This window comes from Mastigoproctus giganteus, chromosome 9 (assembly GCF_048544385.1).
Source record: "Mastigoproctus giganteus isolate SK-2022 chromosome 9, ASM4854438v1, whole genome shotgun sequence".
Lineage (NCBI taxonomy): Eukaryota > Metazoa > Arthropoda > Arachnida > Uropygi > Thelyphonidae > Mastigoproctus > Mastigoproctus giganteus.
Genome location: NC_143583.1, coordinates 187,910,424 through 187,925,456, shown reverse-complemented (window position 1 = coordinate 187,925,456; position 15,033 = coordinate 187,910,424). Strand labels below are relative to the sequence as shown.

General features: G+C 36.7%; 1 protein-coding gene across 2 annotated transcripts in view; it reads right to left on the bottom strand.

Moving 5' to 3' along the window:
* Nucleotides 1-210: 210 nt before the first annotated feature.
* The window catches only part of LOC150080955 (ubiquitin carboxyl-terminal hydrolase 10-A-like), a 251,119-nt gene continuing 236,296 nt past the window's right edge, over nucleotides 211-15,033 (bottom strand). For both annotated transcript variants that reach the window (XM_090381270.1, XM_090381271.1), the window contains exon 15: nucleotides 211-611. In XM_090381270.1, coding sequence (XP_090237396.1) covers nucleotides 415-611 — 197 coding nt within the window. In that variant the 3' untranslated portion in view covers nucleotides 211-414. The remainder of the gene's footprint in view (nucleotides 612-15,033) is intronic.

Here is a 15,033-nt window from a genome sequence, read left to right as displayed (position 1 = left end):
ATGCTACCCAAATTTTATGATTTAATTACGGAAAACATAAGTACGTGTGTATATGTATGAAAACACAAATCTCTCATTATACAGAAATAGTAAGAAAATTAGGAGTTCAATTAATTTCTTATTTTGAGTGGAACCTTCTTTGTATTTATTTACATGATGATTTATTTAAAAAAAATATATGAAAAAAAAAAAAAAAAAAACTCCCAGCCCAGCACTGTTCATGATGTCAACATTTTTAAAAATCATTGTACAGAACAAAGTTCACACTTATTGAAGATTCACATTGCAGGTGAACTTCAGAGTTATCAGAGTTGATTCTGATCTGTACCATAATCTGAATGACATATACCACTTTACATAAGTATCAGCAAAGTTGCACATTCTAATTCCAACAAATTAGACTAGTTAAAGCTTTCACTTCTTTTGTAATGTTTCACTACTGCGATAAAATAGCAAATAGGGAACTCGTGGGGGACTATAGCGCAGCACCTCATTCTCAGTGATGGGTGTTATGTTCCGGTCATCACATCGAAGCCAGCTATCACTTCCAAAATGGAATATATCAGATATGTAGTGACCTTTTACAGCTTCTTCACCATCATGGTAAACAACTATAAAGAAAAAAAAATGAACATAACTAATCTTCATAATATTAAGATAATCTTAAAATATATGAATTTATGTGATAAGTTAAAGCACTGATAATTAAGACTTAAGCAAAATACAGTTATTCTGGAAGTAATCATGCCCCAATTTTAATAAAGGCAATTGTGTTCTACCAATCAAGTGTCCAACTTTAATTTTTTTATTATCAAAATTTTCATTTGGTTTTTAGGAGCATTTAGCAACTAAGGCCATATTGCTCCGGGGATATGCGGTGGTCATTCCCTGACCTTTCCGCATCCTCCGTATTTGGTGGTCGCGGGCTCGAACCCAGGTCTAATCAAGAAGTGTGTGCTACCCACTGCTGCTCCTGCCCACCTGGCTACGGAAGCACCAAGAAGGAAGGGGAGGAACCAAATTGGTACATCTGATAGTGATCTTGCTCAGGTTGCTGTCAAATTGAATTAGTATTTTCCATCTACCTTTACACATGAATTATTTAGAGAAAAGGATGCTAGAAGTTACCAAACTCTAATAGAGGGCTAAACTGATTTTGTAATAAGTAAGATGAAAGTGGAACAGAAATTGTTGAAGTTAAGCATATGAAAGGCACATGGGGTGGATGCAATCTATCTAATTATATTAACAGAAGCAGCAAAGTAAACAAGCAAATCATTAGCCATAATTCCATGAATCCAGGGGAGGTCACCGAAGCTCGAGATGTGTGAATGTACTGCCAATTCACAAAGAGAGATCAATAGGTGATGAGTAATTACAGACCTGATAGTGTAACTTCTGTTGCAGGGAAAATAATGGAGTCACTAGTTAAAGAGGTAATGCAGGATCATCTAGATAAGGCTGCAGTTATACTTCAAGCTGCTGCTATGGATAAAGGGATGACTGAGTGGGAGAAGACAGAGTGGTAATCAATATATACTCTCTTTGTAGACTAATGTTATTAATGGAGTTCCCCAGGGTTCTGTGTTGGCTCCATTATTGTTTTCTACATTTATCAGCGATACTGATGAAGGCATATCAGGCTTAATGTCCAAGGTTGCAGATGATGCAAAGGTTAGTAGGGTTGTTAATGACAATATGCTACTGCAACAGGACCTATAGAAGTGATGCCGATGGACTGAGAAGTGGCAACTGAAGGTTAATATTGACAAGTGCAAAGTACAGCATTTGGGTAGCAGTAAATCCAGAATGTCATACCAACTGTATGGTATTGCCCAGTAGCGGAAAATGAAAGAGACTGGGGTTAATTGTGTAGACAGGCTGCCCATGGAGTTTTGTCATTGATATATAGGAATTTTGCTAGATAAGGTGATTATCCCCATTGTATAAGGCAATGAGATTTGGGGGGGGGGGAGTAACAAAGGGGGCTTTTGGCAAGAAAGGCTTCAGTTCTGCAAATTCGCATCTGGAGAATAGCATCTGTGAGGTATTTAAGGCTTTAAATGGATTGATTAAGCTGAATGCTGATGTGATTGATTCTCTTGCTCAAACTATGCACACGACTGTGCATAAATTCAAATTGAGGAAGGATGTTTGCAGAATAGACATTCAAAAGTTTTTCTGCAGCCAGTGGGTAGTTTAAATAAATTCAAGGAAAAACTAGACAAAGTACTAGTTGGAATTACGGCAGACAATACCGGTTACAATCTTAATACCAGTATTTCAGTATTTTTAATTTATGAAACCGGTATTTTATTATTATTTAATAAATAATAATAATAATAATAAAAAAAAAACACCCACATTTTTCGTAATAAATATTGTTGACAACCAGGTGCAATATAAAGTAAGAAAAAAAACAAGTAATTACTTGAATTTACGTTTTAAATCAAACTTTTATTACAATAATAAATATTCAAACAAAAAATTATTAGACATTTATTCTAAAAACAAAAAATATACATATTGATACTTCAAATTTGGTTGTCTAAGCATGCACACTACCTGTTTTTTTTTGGTAGTTGTTGGCGCATCGGCTTCTGTGGCCATAGTGCACATCCCAAGGTTTTTTGCAGTACATTGATCCAAGCCCGAGGCGGGATCCACACTACCTATCTGAATAAAGTGAGCTCTTTAGAAACTCACAGTGTTATCGTTTAAACTGGATCTAATTTGGTAGATATTTAATTAGCGGCAGCAAATGTACTTTTGGATTCTGTGCTGGTTGATGCTCAGCACTGACGAGTTGCCTGTTTACCCCCCTCCCTTTATTCCCTCATCTTCAAAATATCTTATTTCTTTTTTTTTTTTTTATCAAATATAAAAATTTCCTTTTGACTCTTTATGGCACTATATCCGCATTAACAAAAGAATGGGATTGACGTTTAAGCTTGGTGAGGAAACCGAATTAAGCTGGGGGGGGGGTTATTTATATATTTATTAATTTTTATTTCCTTGTACCTTTTTATTGCCATCAGTGGCCACTGTTATGCTTTTTGTACAGCTCCCCTCAAGCACTAATGCCCACAAGCTACCTGACTGCATTAAAAAATGGAAATTTCCAGAAGCTGCAGGATATTCCCATATAACACACACGAGTATATATATGTATATCATTTGGCCATGCGAGTACTAGGCTTCCTGTCTTATTATTTTTCACTGCATAAGGATCACTACTATGCAAATCTATTACATTGGCAGTTTGATTTTAGTATCATTCTATCGTTGCATGGATTTGTTTAGCGTTTGAACTGCAGCGATTCCCTATTATTGGCCTCGTGGTCCTCTGTCAAGATGGAGCATAATGATCAGTCAATTTTATTTTATTAAGTATTATTTTCAGTTCATTTGGTCACGTATTGCTGAGTCTGGATTTCTACCTTAGTGAGATTTCACATAATTCGGAAACAGGTGCCTATCCAGGGGCGCCACTAAATTTCTTTTGGATTGGCTTGTATTTATTGGTTAAGTTCATTTTCACTCTACTCGTTTGCCCTGCTTTATATATATATATTTTTAAATATATTTTATTTTTGTTTATTATATGCAACAAGCAACAATGTAGTGGCTTGTGCCTTTTTGCTGTCATTGATGTTAGCTTTTCTATTATTTTTTCTTATTTATTTTTACTACTTTTACTTTTCACCCCTCTATTTAATTTTGGATGATTATATATCGTATATATATTACACGAACTCCCTGATTTACGTAATATTCGACTTATGTAAATTCAACATTACATAGGTTTTTGCCGGCCAGTGCAAACATATTTTGCATCCTGTAGGAATAAATGGCGGAATCGTGAAAATATAGTAATGTGAACCCAATAAAACACTTTTTTTTTTTTTTTTTTGTAATTAGTTCCAAGTCCTTGGAAATTGAACATAATTTCGCTATATTACTAAGCTACTTTCTAAAAGGTCATATTTATAATGGAAAATGTACTACCCTATCATCGTTATCATTAATGTGATAAGAATCAATTTTGAATGTCTTTGTGATATTTTTCTAAAATACATTTCTGGAGGTGACGACCATAAAACAATACAAACAATTTGCACTCTCTGGTTTATTGGGCTTTTCTGTTAGCACAATCTATTATAAAGAGGTAGAAAACTCAATGTTCTTGCATTTGCGATAATACTGATAACTGCAGTTGTGTGGGTTTTTACGTTATTATGGTGAAATTTTCAATCATATAAAAAACAAATTTTCAGAAACTTCTCTTAATTCCTCATTACGTATTACAATGATGAAGGGAAAGCAACCAATGAAAAGTGCAAGTGGTGGTAGTGCCAGGAAATGAAACAAAATTGATTTAGAAATGAAGATGATTGAGATTAAGAAGTACGAAGCAGGACAAAGTTTGTCATCTATTGAAAGGGAATTGAGTCTCGCTGCTTCAACAGTGAATACTATTTTAAGGGACAGTGCATGTATAAAAGAACATGTTAAATGATTAACACATTTAAGATCAACAGTGATCACAAAACAGCATTCAGGTGCTATATTGAAGATGAAACAGCCATTAATAATAATATGGATGGAAAATCAGATTCATAAGCTTGTTGTTTGTTGGTTATTTGGTTTTTAGGAGCATTAGCAACTAAGGCCATATTGCTCCGGGATATGTGGTGGTCATTCCCTGACCTTTCCGCATTCTCCGTATTTGGTGGTGACGGGCTCGAACCCCGGTCTAATCAAGAAGCGTGTGCTAAGCACTGCTGCTCCTTCCCACCTGCTACGGAGGCGCCAGATTCATAAGCAAGTGCCCCTGAGTCCAATGGTCATTCAAGTAAAAGCAAGAAGTATTTATGAATATATTAAGGATAAGTACAGCGAACCCCAAGCCAAGTTCGTGGCAAATAACGGGTAGGTTTAAGCATTGTGCTGGTTCCCAAAACATTAAAGTATGCAGTGTGGATTCTGCAGATGCGGGAAAATTTTGTGATGTGTTGTAAAAAATATTGAAGGCAGCTATTCAACGCAGCAAATTTTTAACGTTGATGAGACTGCTCTGTACAGTCAGTCCTCGTATAACACGTGTTTACAATACATGAATTCGATCATACACTATTTTAAATAGGGGAACGATATCGTGTATAACACGAACTGAATTCGCTTATGAACGATTCACCTTTGTGTTTACAAGAAATGGCAGTCGGACGTGGAATAACCTCAACTGAATGCAACACGATAGGAACAAAGAGGAGATTCTGTAAATATATTTGTTTTTTATATCAGTGAAGGGGAAACACATTTCATCATAATAACGTAAAATTCCAGCTATCAGTATTATCACAAATGCAATTAGATCGAGTTTACTACCAGTTTATAACAGATTCCACTAGCAGGAATGCAACTGGAAATTGTTTTTATTGTTTTATGGTAGTACCCCCCCCCCCAGAAATGTGCTTTAGTAAAATGTGAGCTAGTGAGGTGTTCATAGTGTCTCTCTCTCTCTGCCTTTACGGTGTTGTTTATTCAGTTGTACACGTGTGCAGCTTTGTTTATGTGTATCAAGCGTGCCTCCTCATTTTGTAATTGTGCTTCATTCCCTAAAAATGAGTAAAATACCTGGTGAAGACACTACAGATTCAGAGAGAAAAAGAAAAGCAATATCGATAAACAGAGGCGGACTGGGTAATAAATTCTTGCCCAGGAAAATCTGTAGTGGCTTCATACTAGCATTTATGGCCAAAATCACACTGGCCTCCGACCCACCATGGTTTCCCCGGTAAGGCTTATGGCCAATTTGCCTAAAAAAAATATGAAATTGTGAAACACTTTGAGCGAAATGAAAGACCATGTGATATTGCACATGCTACAGGCCTAAATGAGGCGACTCCAAGAATTACAAAGAATGCAGAGAAAATAAAAACTATCACAGCAGGAACAACTCAAAGTGTAATTAAAATCCATTAGATTAACACACAAAGAATTGGAAGAGATGGAATGGCTGTCATCTGTTTGGATAGAAAATCAAACAAAAAACAAGTTTTCTTATGGTAGAAGAAAAAGAATTAGCAATATTTTATTATGATTATTTATTGTGCCTGGTAATGTTTTGGTTACAATTACAAATGTGTGTTCAATCTTCGGTGGTGGGCACCTAACCCTATTTTCCCCCCGGGGCCTGTTGTTTATATTGCCGAGGGTTTCTAGAAACGCAACTATCATGCTATGCGAGGACTGACCGTATTTGGAAAAAAAAAAAAAAAAAAAAAAAATGCCACATCGAACATACATTGCCAGGTTTCAAGTTGTCAAAAAATAGGGCCACGCTCTTGCTTGGGGCTAATGCAGCGGGAGATTACAGATTAAAACCACTGCTTGTGTACCATTCTGGAAATCCTTGTGCATTTAAGGGCATCAATAAAGCCATCCAACCTGTGCTTTTCCAATCGAACCAGAGAGCATGGGAAAACAATATCTCTCTCTCTCTGAGGATTTTAAATGCTGCTTCATTCTAGAGGTTGAAAAATATTGTAAAGACAACGATGTTCCTTTCAAGATTTTGCTTCTATTAGATAATGCTCCTGGACATCCTGCGCATCTAGATGATTTCAATTCCAATGCGAGAATCATATTTCTACCGCCAAACATGAGACTATGGATCAGGGTGTTATTTCGAATTTAAAAGTATGCTATTTACACACAACATTTGCTCAGGCATTGTCTGCAGTAGATGATGAGAAAAATTTTACTTTAAAACACTTTTGGAAATCTTAGACAATATTTACCACAGCATCTTAAACATCAATAAGGCCTGGGCGGAAATTATTAAAATGGTGCATGGAAGAAAATATGCCCACAGCACGTAAAAGACTTCGAAGGATTTGAAAAATATGAATCACATGAAGAGGTTATAGATAAGATTGTAAAGGTTGCAGAGCTACTTCAGTTGGAAGTTGATACCAAAGACATGGGAAAGATAATAGTGGAAGAAGAAAAGGAATTATCTAACAAAGAACTTACTGACTTGCAGGCAGCAATAGTGAAAGAAAATGCTGACAAAGCTAAAGATGAACCAGATGAGGAGCCGTGATGCTTCATCACCAAAGAGATGGCAATGGCAAGGTTTGAGAAGATGGATCCTGATAGCGAATGATTCTTAAAAGTTAACAGTGGGGTGAATGATATGCTTGCTCCTATCTATGATGAAAAGAAAAAATCCACCATTCAGTCATCCATTAATATGTTCTTTTGTAAGGTTGAGTGGCCGACCCCTTCTAAATTTCCACAGCAGCCTACTTATCAGTTGAAGACGTCGATTCTGGCAACGATGCTTGAGAGGTAAAACTTACTGACATTATGCCTGTCTCCTCTCTTATTTTGTAATTTTTCCTGCACATTATATAAAAAATTTAATATAATACAATAAACAATTATATTTACATGTTTGTCGAATATTTCGTTTTTGATTCGACCAATTCAGAGAGAACAGTTGCGAGTGCTGCACAAGCATGAGGGGAAATTCCGACATACATAAAGTCCCACAGAACACAACAGTTATATAAGCCAGGAGTTCCTGTATACGTGAGCTGTCACTTTCTCAAGAGCAATAACACAAATATAAAACTAGTCATTTATCATGTAAAACTATTTACAAGTATATACATAACTAGTTAGTTACATGTAATCTGTTAATACATGCTATCATTTTCATAAAATCAATCAACAATCTCAACACTCTCTACAGCTGCAAACACTAAACTAATTCAATCTTAATCACTTCCTCGTATTTCACTTAATCAGCAATATCAATTCTCTTCACAAAAGGAATCCATAAATTGCTAACTTAATACAGGCAACCCCCATATAACACGGCTTGACAATTGCGGAAATCCTCACAGAACACATTTATTTCCTTCTCATTCATTCATTTATTTATTTATTCAGTTCACTGCAAGTTATAATCACCCCGTGTACTACTTTTTTTATATGCAAGCTTATGTGTAAACCCCAGAGAGGTTTGCATGCATTTACCTATCTCCCCCTATCTAATTTAAACCAGACCCAATCACGGGGTTATTCTTTAAACCCCCTCTTCCTCCTTTGTTGGGAAAAACAAAATGTTTTTCCTACACAATGAAACATTTTCATCTTTTACCTCTAGATCATCTGCTGCCATCAATACCTTTGAACTGCTCCATACCGACATCTTTTCCCAAAATGCACTAAGTGTTGAATCCTCAAGTAGCAGTGTAATAGAGGGATTAAACTACTGTTCAGAAGCTTTTAATTTTAACCCTTTCGAACCTGCCATACCAACTTTCACCGCATTCCTTAATTGCCCTTCCAGGCCTACTCCCACTAATGGAAATATTTCTGTAGTGATGCTTTCATTATTCCTTAAGCTTTACTTCCACACATAACGCACTCTATTTACTAAGAGAAATATATTTGTAAGATTTTCCGTCTTACAGTTGCATGACGTTTTCAGGTTTCCATTGCATTTGTACTGTGTATAACAATCCCTCATTTGTAAATTCAGCAATATTAATTAATGATTTATTGTTGTCAATTTTATAACCTTTAAGTGAATAAATCATAAACAATTATTTTTTGAATTAGTACCAAAAAAAACCAGTACTTTTGTATCAATACCTGGATTTGAATACCGGAAAAAAATTACCAGGATCTCAGAAACTCTGTGTTGTAAGCCCTAGTTGGAATGGACAGGTGAAATGAGAAGGGTTGCTTTTTTGTCTGATTTAGCATTAGTAGTGGCAAATGATGTAAGAAAGCAAGCTTATACAGAATCAGCCAAAGAACCTTCCCATTTATCTGTCCATTCCGTCCTATGCTTTGTATAGTTTTCTTGAATTTTAAGATATCTACTTCTAAAACAACAGATGGAAGTCTGTTCCAGCAATAAACTACCTGATGGCTATTGGCAAACTTTCCTACATTTATTCTGCAAACATCCTTCCCCAAATTTGAATTTATGCATCCTCATGTGCGTAGTCTGAGAACAGGAAGAATCCCAACAGCATTGAGCTCAATCCCTTTAAAGCATTAAACACCTGTCAATAACACCTCACAAGGTGCCTAGCCTTCAAACATGGCAATTTACAGGAATGAAGCCTTTCTTGGTAAGAGTAACCCTTTGGTTTTCCTCACCACTCTTTTCTGTACCTGTTCCAGCAGTTTTGCATCCTTGCTAAAATGAGGCCTCCAGACCTGTATGCAGTATTGAAGATGTGGTCTGCCCATTGCCTTATACAATGGAACTATCACTTCCTTGTCCCTGCTAGCAAAATTCCTGTATATCATTGACAAAACCCTATGAACTGTCCTGGCAGTCTGTCTGCACCGCTTAGAGAACATTCATATCTGACTGCACAATTACATCCAAGTCTTTTTCATTTTACACTACCTTCGTGTAGAAGTTGGTACGTTACTCTGGAGTAACTGTTATGCACATGACGTACTCTGCATTTTTTAACGTTAGACTTCATTGCCATTTCTCAGCCCATCTGCCTAATTTTTCAAGATTTGCTTTCATCTTCCACCTGGACTAAAGTATACAGCTAGAATGCATGAACTGTGGCTGTACAAAAACCATGTTACTTGCTGTTTGCCAACGTAATTATATAAAAATTCTTTCTTTATATGTCACTTCCACACAATTTAACTTATTTCTTTGTCATTTACTTTGAACACTAAGGCATATTTGTAAGTAATAGCTTAAGTTTTTGGTCTGCATTTACTTGACCCCAAACCTGTCATGCAGCAGCCTTAGTCTCAGCAGCTCGTCCATTGACAGCACTAATAATGGGAATGACATATCCAACTGATGGCTGGACAGCATAGCATGGTTCATTCCTCCACAAATGTTTTACTACTGCCATAATCTCAACCACTCAGGTAAGAGTCTTAGTAACCCAGGTTACTAAGTGCTTTTCTCATATTGGATGATCTTACATTTATCTCAGTTCCACCAAGTGCCTCAATTTTAATTAACATTTCTGTAAGCATGTAGGTGGGGGAGGGGAGCCAGTACTCATTTCCTGTTGGCTTGATAGGCAATGAGTCACAGCCAACAGTTGTGACTCATTGCCAACTTTATCAATACCTTGAAGTCAGACTCTTCTGTGACCTCCACTGTGCTCTTCCCAGAACACTATTTTAGAGAAGATGCCTTGGATTGCAGCATCTACACCACAGGTCCCCAAACTAGGGCCCGCAGGCCGGATCCGACCAGCAGATATTTCAATTAGATCACAATAAAATTTATGAAAAAACGCATTTTACAGATTATTTTAACATTTGTCAGTTGATTAACAGTGTCGACAGCTGTCATGTTAGATATTAATTCTGTTATTTCCACACAAAGCTATTCTTTGAAACATCATTAAAATAATCTGTTAATTTTGACCTGTCATTAAATAGCATTAAAGACAGTAATTAGGGATTTCCTAATTATTTGCCAGTCTGCACATGAACCCTGACGTTCAGAGTATGGGAGTAAAGGTCATCCGTGGCTTCCACTATACAACCTGGATCGAGGATAAAAACATGACACTATCCTATTGGTTAAAGGAGTTAATCCCTCCGCTATAAAATTAATTGCAGGCAGCCTGTATGCACAAAGTCTCTGGTAGCATTGGCAAAAGGTGGCTGTTGGCAGGTATGAATTTAATCTCTTTGTATTACCTTAGATTTCCTGTTTTCTATTGTAACAGCAATTCAAAACTTAATCCTTTCAAATCATAATATTGGTAATTGTAACTGAAATATCCTAAAATATTCAAATTTGTAGCCCTTTCTGTTCTCCCCACAGCATGGTCTGACGATGAGCATCGGTAAGATACTCGAAACGTCACCTAATTAAACTATATTATAATTAATAATAGTTTTACATTATAATGTAGTTTATTAGGCAATCAGCCTAATAAACTAAATTATTAATTTTGCGTTATATAAGAATGATATGAATATGATAATAAACTTTATGTTAAAATATTTCACAAAATTTTAAACCACGTTCGGTGCTTCCTTCAATATTTGCAAGTATTTTTTTTTATTCCAGTGATCCCATAAAAATCATGTCAAAGTGGATGTTTTAAAAAAAGAAACTTGATGCCGAGTGTCGTGTTTTTAATGAGCGGTGGCCAATTAATTACTTTTTTGCAATGAAGCCTTGTCGGTGTTCAAAGAATATATGAAATGTCATTACACCACAAAACATGCCTCAAATTACAATAAATTTCAAGAAGTTTTGTGGCAGAACAAACTCCAAGAACTAACCCTAATTTTTCAGTCAACAATCAGATTAGAACTTTTTTACTCATCAAAATTTATCTCCAGTTAGGGCTAGTTTTTGAGCTTCCCAAATCATTTCCGAAGGAAGGGCTTTTATGGATGGAGAATTTGTATAACAGATTTGTTTGGCAATTGCAGAAGTATGTCCTGAGAAAGTAAAGAATATGTATTTGTAAGTTTATCTTCATAAACTGTAACAAGAATTGAAGATTTAGGAGCCGATGTTCAATATCAACTCATAGAAAAAGTGTGAATTCACACACTTTTCAATCACAATTGATGAGAGTGAAGATACAACGCCATACAGTTCATTTACTAATTTATATCTGAGGTGAAAATCAGAATTTTGCAATGACTGAAGAGATAGTTGCATTAAAAATGCTTGAAAAATACAACAGGTGAAAATATATTTTTGAGTGTGTCAGAAGCAATTGACGGCCTCAAATTGAACTGGGATTTGCCCTCAGCGGTTATGACGGATGGCACTAAAAATATGGTCGGTACTAAAATTGGGTTCATGGGTCAGCTTCATAAATATCTTGAGAGTAAAAATATTAAAAAACCATTGCAATTTCATTGTATAATTCACAAGCAATCTTTTTGTGTAAAATTTTTGGGCGTAGATTCAGTCATGTCAACTGTAATATCAACAGTAAATTTCATATGCAAGACTGGACTGAATCATCGGCAATTCAAAAAATTTCTTGAAACTGTTGAGGCCGAATATAGTGATTTGTTGTTGTACCACACTGAAGTCTGATGGTTGAGTCGCAGTAATGTGAAGCAATTTTTTGAACTTAGGATCAAAATACAGCCACTCTCTGCCTTGTGTAAGGATTGCGTTCCATGGTACTATACACAAGTTGAATTTTATGTAAGTCTGAATTTCCCCAAATGCTTATGCAGCACTCGCAACTATGCGCGCTGAATTTGATTGAAGCAAAAAAGAAATGTTCAACGAACATGTAAGTAGAATTATTTATAAGTTTTTTTATCTCATATGCAGGAAAATTTGCAAAAGTGTACAAAATTACAAAATGAGAGGAGATGGGTATGACGTCAGCAAGTTTTACGTTTCGAGCATCGCTGCCAGAATTAACTTTCCAGCTGATAAACACGCAGCTGCGGAAGTGGAGATTTAGAAGGGGTTTTTTCCAACACACCACAAAATTTCTCTGTAGCTGCAGAATTGGCACTGGCGACTTCACCACATACCTTTATGTTTTGGAAACCAGGGTGTGCTTGAACCTATTAAACCACCCATTGCTTGCCATGAACTTAGCTTGAGGTTTGATGTACTTATTCTTAATATCTTCATAAATACTTCTTGCTTTTGCTTGAATGGCCATTGGACTCAGGGGCACTTGCTTCTGAATCTGATTTTCCACCCATATTATTAAGCTTTTCCACATTCAATATATAGCACCTGAACGCTGTTTTGTGATCACTGCGGATCCTCTAACGTGTTCTTTTATATGCGCACTGTCCCTTAAAATAGTATTCACTCTTGAAGTAGCGAGACTAACAGGTTTAACAGGAAATTAAACTAACAGGTTTATAGTTACTTGTCACCTTTTGAACTCCCTTTGTGCATTGGTAATACATTTGCACACCTCCAGTCCATGGGGAGCTCCCTTGAGTGCAAGAAGCTGTCATAATTATGGCTAGAGGTTTGCTCACTTCCTTTCCTGCCTCCTTTTATGTTTAACTTCAACAATTTCTGCTCCACTTTGCTCTCAGTTATTACAAAATCACTTAGCTCCCTGTTAGAGTTTGATAAATGTCTGGCACTCCCCTCATTGAATAACTCCTCATGTGTGAATGTAGGTGCAAAATACTCATTCAGTTTATCACCTACCCGAGCATTATCATCAATAGTCAACCACCCATCTATGTTAAGTGGTCAAATCTAATTCATCCCTTTCCTTCTAGAGTTTACGTAAGTAAAGAACTCTTTGCTGTTTTTCTTTGCATCCTTTGCCAAAGATTTCGCATTATCTGCTCTCGCCTGCCTTTTGTGACTTGATTACAGATAAGCTTATATCTGCCATAGGCTTCTGTGTCACTTGATACTTTATATGAATCACATACATTTTTCTTCTCTGCCACAAGCCTCATTAATTCATCTGACATCCATTTAGGCCTAAACCTTGAACAGTATTTCTTAGTTGGAAAGAAAAGCCTAGTGGCCTCCAAAATTTTAAAACTATCTGAAACCCCTGTAGTCCTCTTTACGAAAGCAAAAGCCCTTTCCATTAGCCTTGATGGTAGTTTACATTTTTAAGTAATTCCCACGTCGGTACATTGTGATCACTGTCACCCAGTGGTTCCTTTATCTGCAAATTCTCAATGCATGAATAATCACTGCTGATAATCAGATCGAGAGTATTATTCCCTCTGGTTGCCTCTTGAACATGTTGCTGTAGAAACAGTAATCCAATAAAACCACAGTGCCAGTGTGTGTGACCAATCCACAAGTACCAGTCAATATTTGGAAAATTAAAATACCCCATTATAAGACCTTATTTACCGGGCCACTATTTCTCTGCACAATTTCCCATTATACTCATCAGATTCATTAGGCCTATAACATACACCCACTATCATTTTTCCTTTCTCAGTGCTTATGGCACACCAAACATACTCATCATTGCATTGTCCACCAACATAAATTGGATGTTTTTCCTTAGATTTCATGTGTTTCTTAACTAACAGCATAACCCCTCCTCCCTTCCTGATCTGGCTATCGTTTCTGTATACACTGTACGCCCCAAATTCCAACTCTGCACTGCTTATGCCTGTGTGACACGTCTCTGATATCTCTTGTCATCAAAGGCAAATACCTTGACTAGTACTTCAAGCTCATCAAATTTATAACTATACTCCTAGCATTGGTTTACATGCAAGTATACATGCACCTGTTCCTACTCTTAGTTACCCTAACACAGCCAATGTATTTACTTGTTACAATATGACTCCCAGCAGTCCTATAAATCTCCATTACCTTGCTTTCCAGGCTGCTGCTCATTCTAATCGAAGCAGTGCAAGAATCACTTTTGCCTCTGCCTGCGGCCACTGTTAACCTTATAGTCTGTGTATCCTTCCAGGCTAGCAGTTTTCCAAACCACCTAACACTGTCTTGATAGCATCGGTAAATATTCTTGCACCCTTTCTATTTAAGTGTACCCCATCCCTGTAGAAGCTATCTCTCCTGTCAACAAGCACAGACCAGGCTGAAAAATATTCTACACCTTGAGCCTTGAACAATCTCTCCAGGGCCAAATTGATTGACAAGGCTCTCATCATATACTCCCTCTTATCGTGTCTGGGCAGAACTGAACACACTTTCACATTCAATCCTAACTCGACTTTTTTTTCCAACATAGACCTTTACTTGTTGAGTAAATCTGCAGATCTCTAACTCTTAATGTCTACAACAATATCATCTTTTGTGCCCTTAAAAGATATCTGCTCTACAACGTCATCAACTTTTGCCCTGGGCAGACATACTCTGGTCCTGTTCCACCTATCCTTCTTGCATAGTATATTTCCAGTCTCCTTAACAATATAATCACCAACAATAACTAGTTCCTTTGGGACCAGTGCCTTGGAGATTGCTTCTGTGTTGCCTGATGCACAGGAGTCAGCTCTGCTGTTGAGCTGAGCGGGGCCCCTGATATTAATGTGATGCCAGTCTGCTAT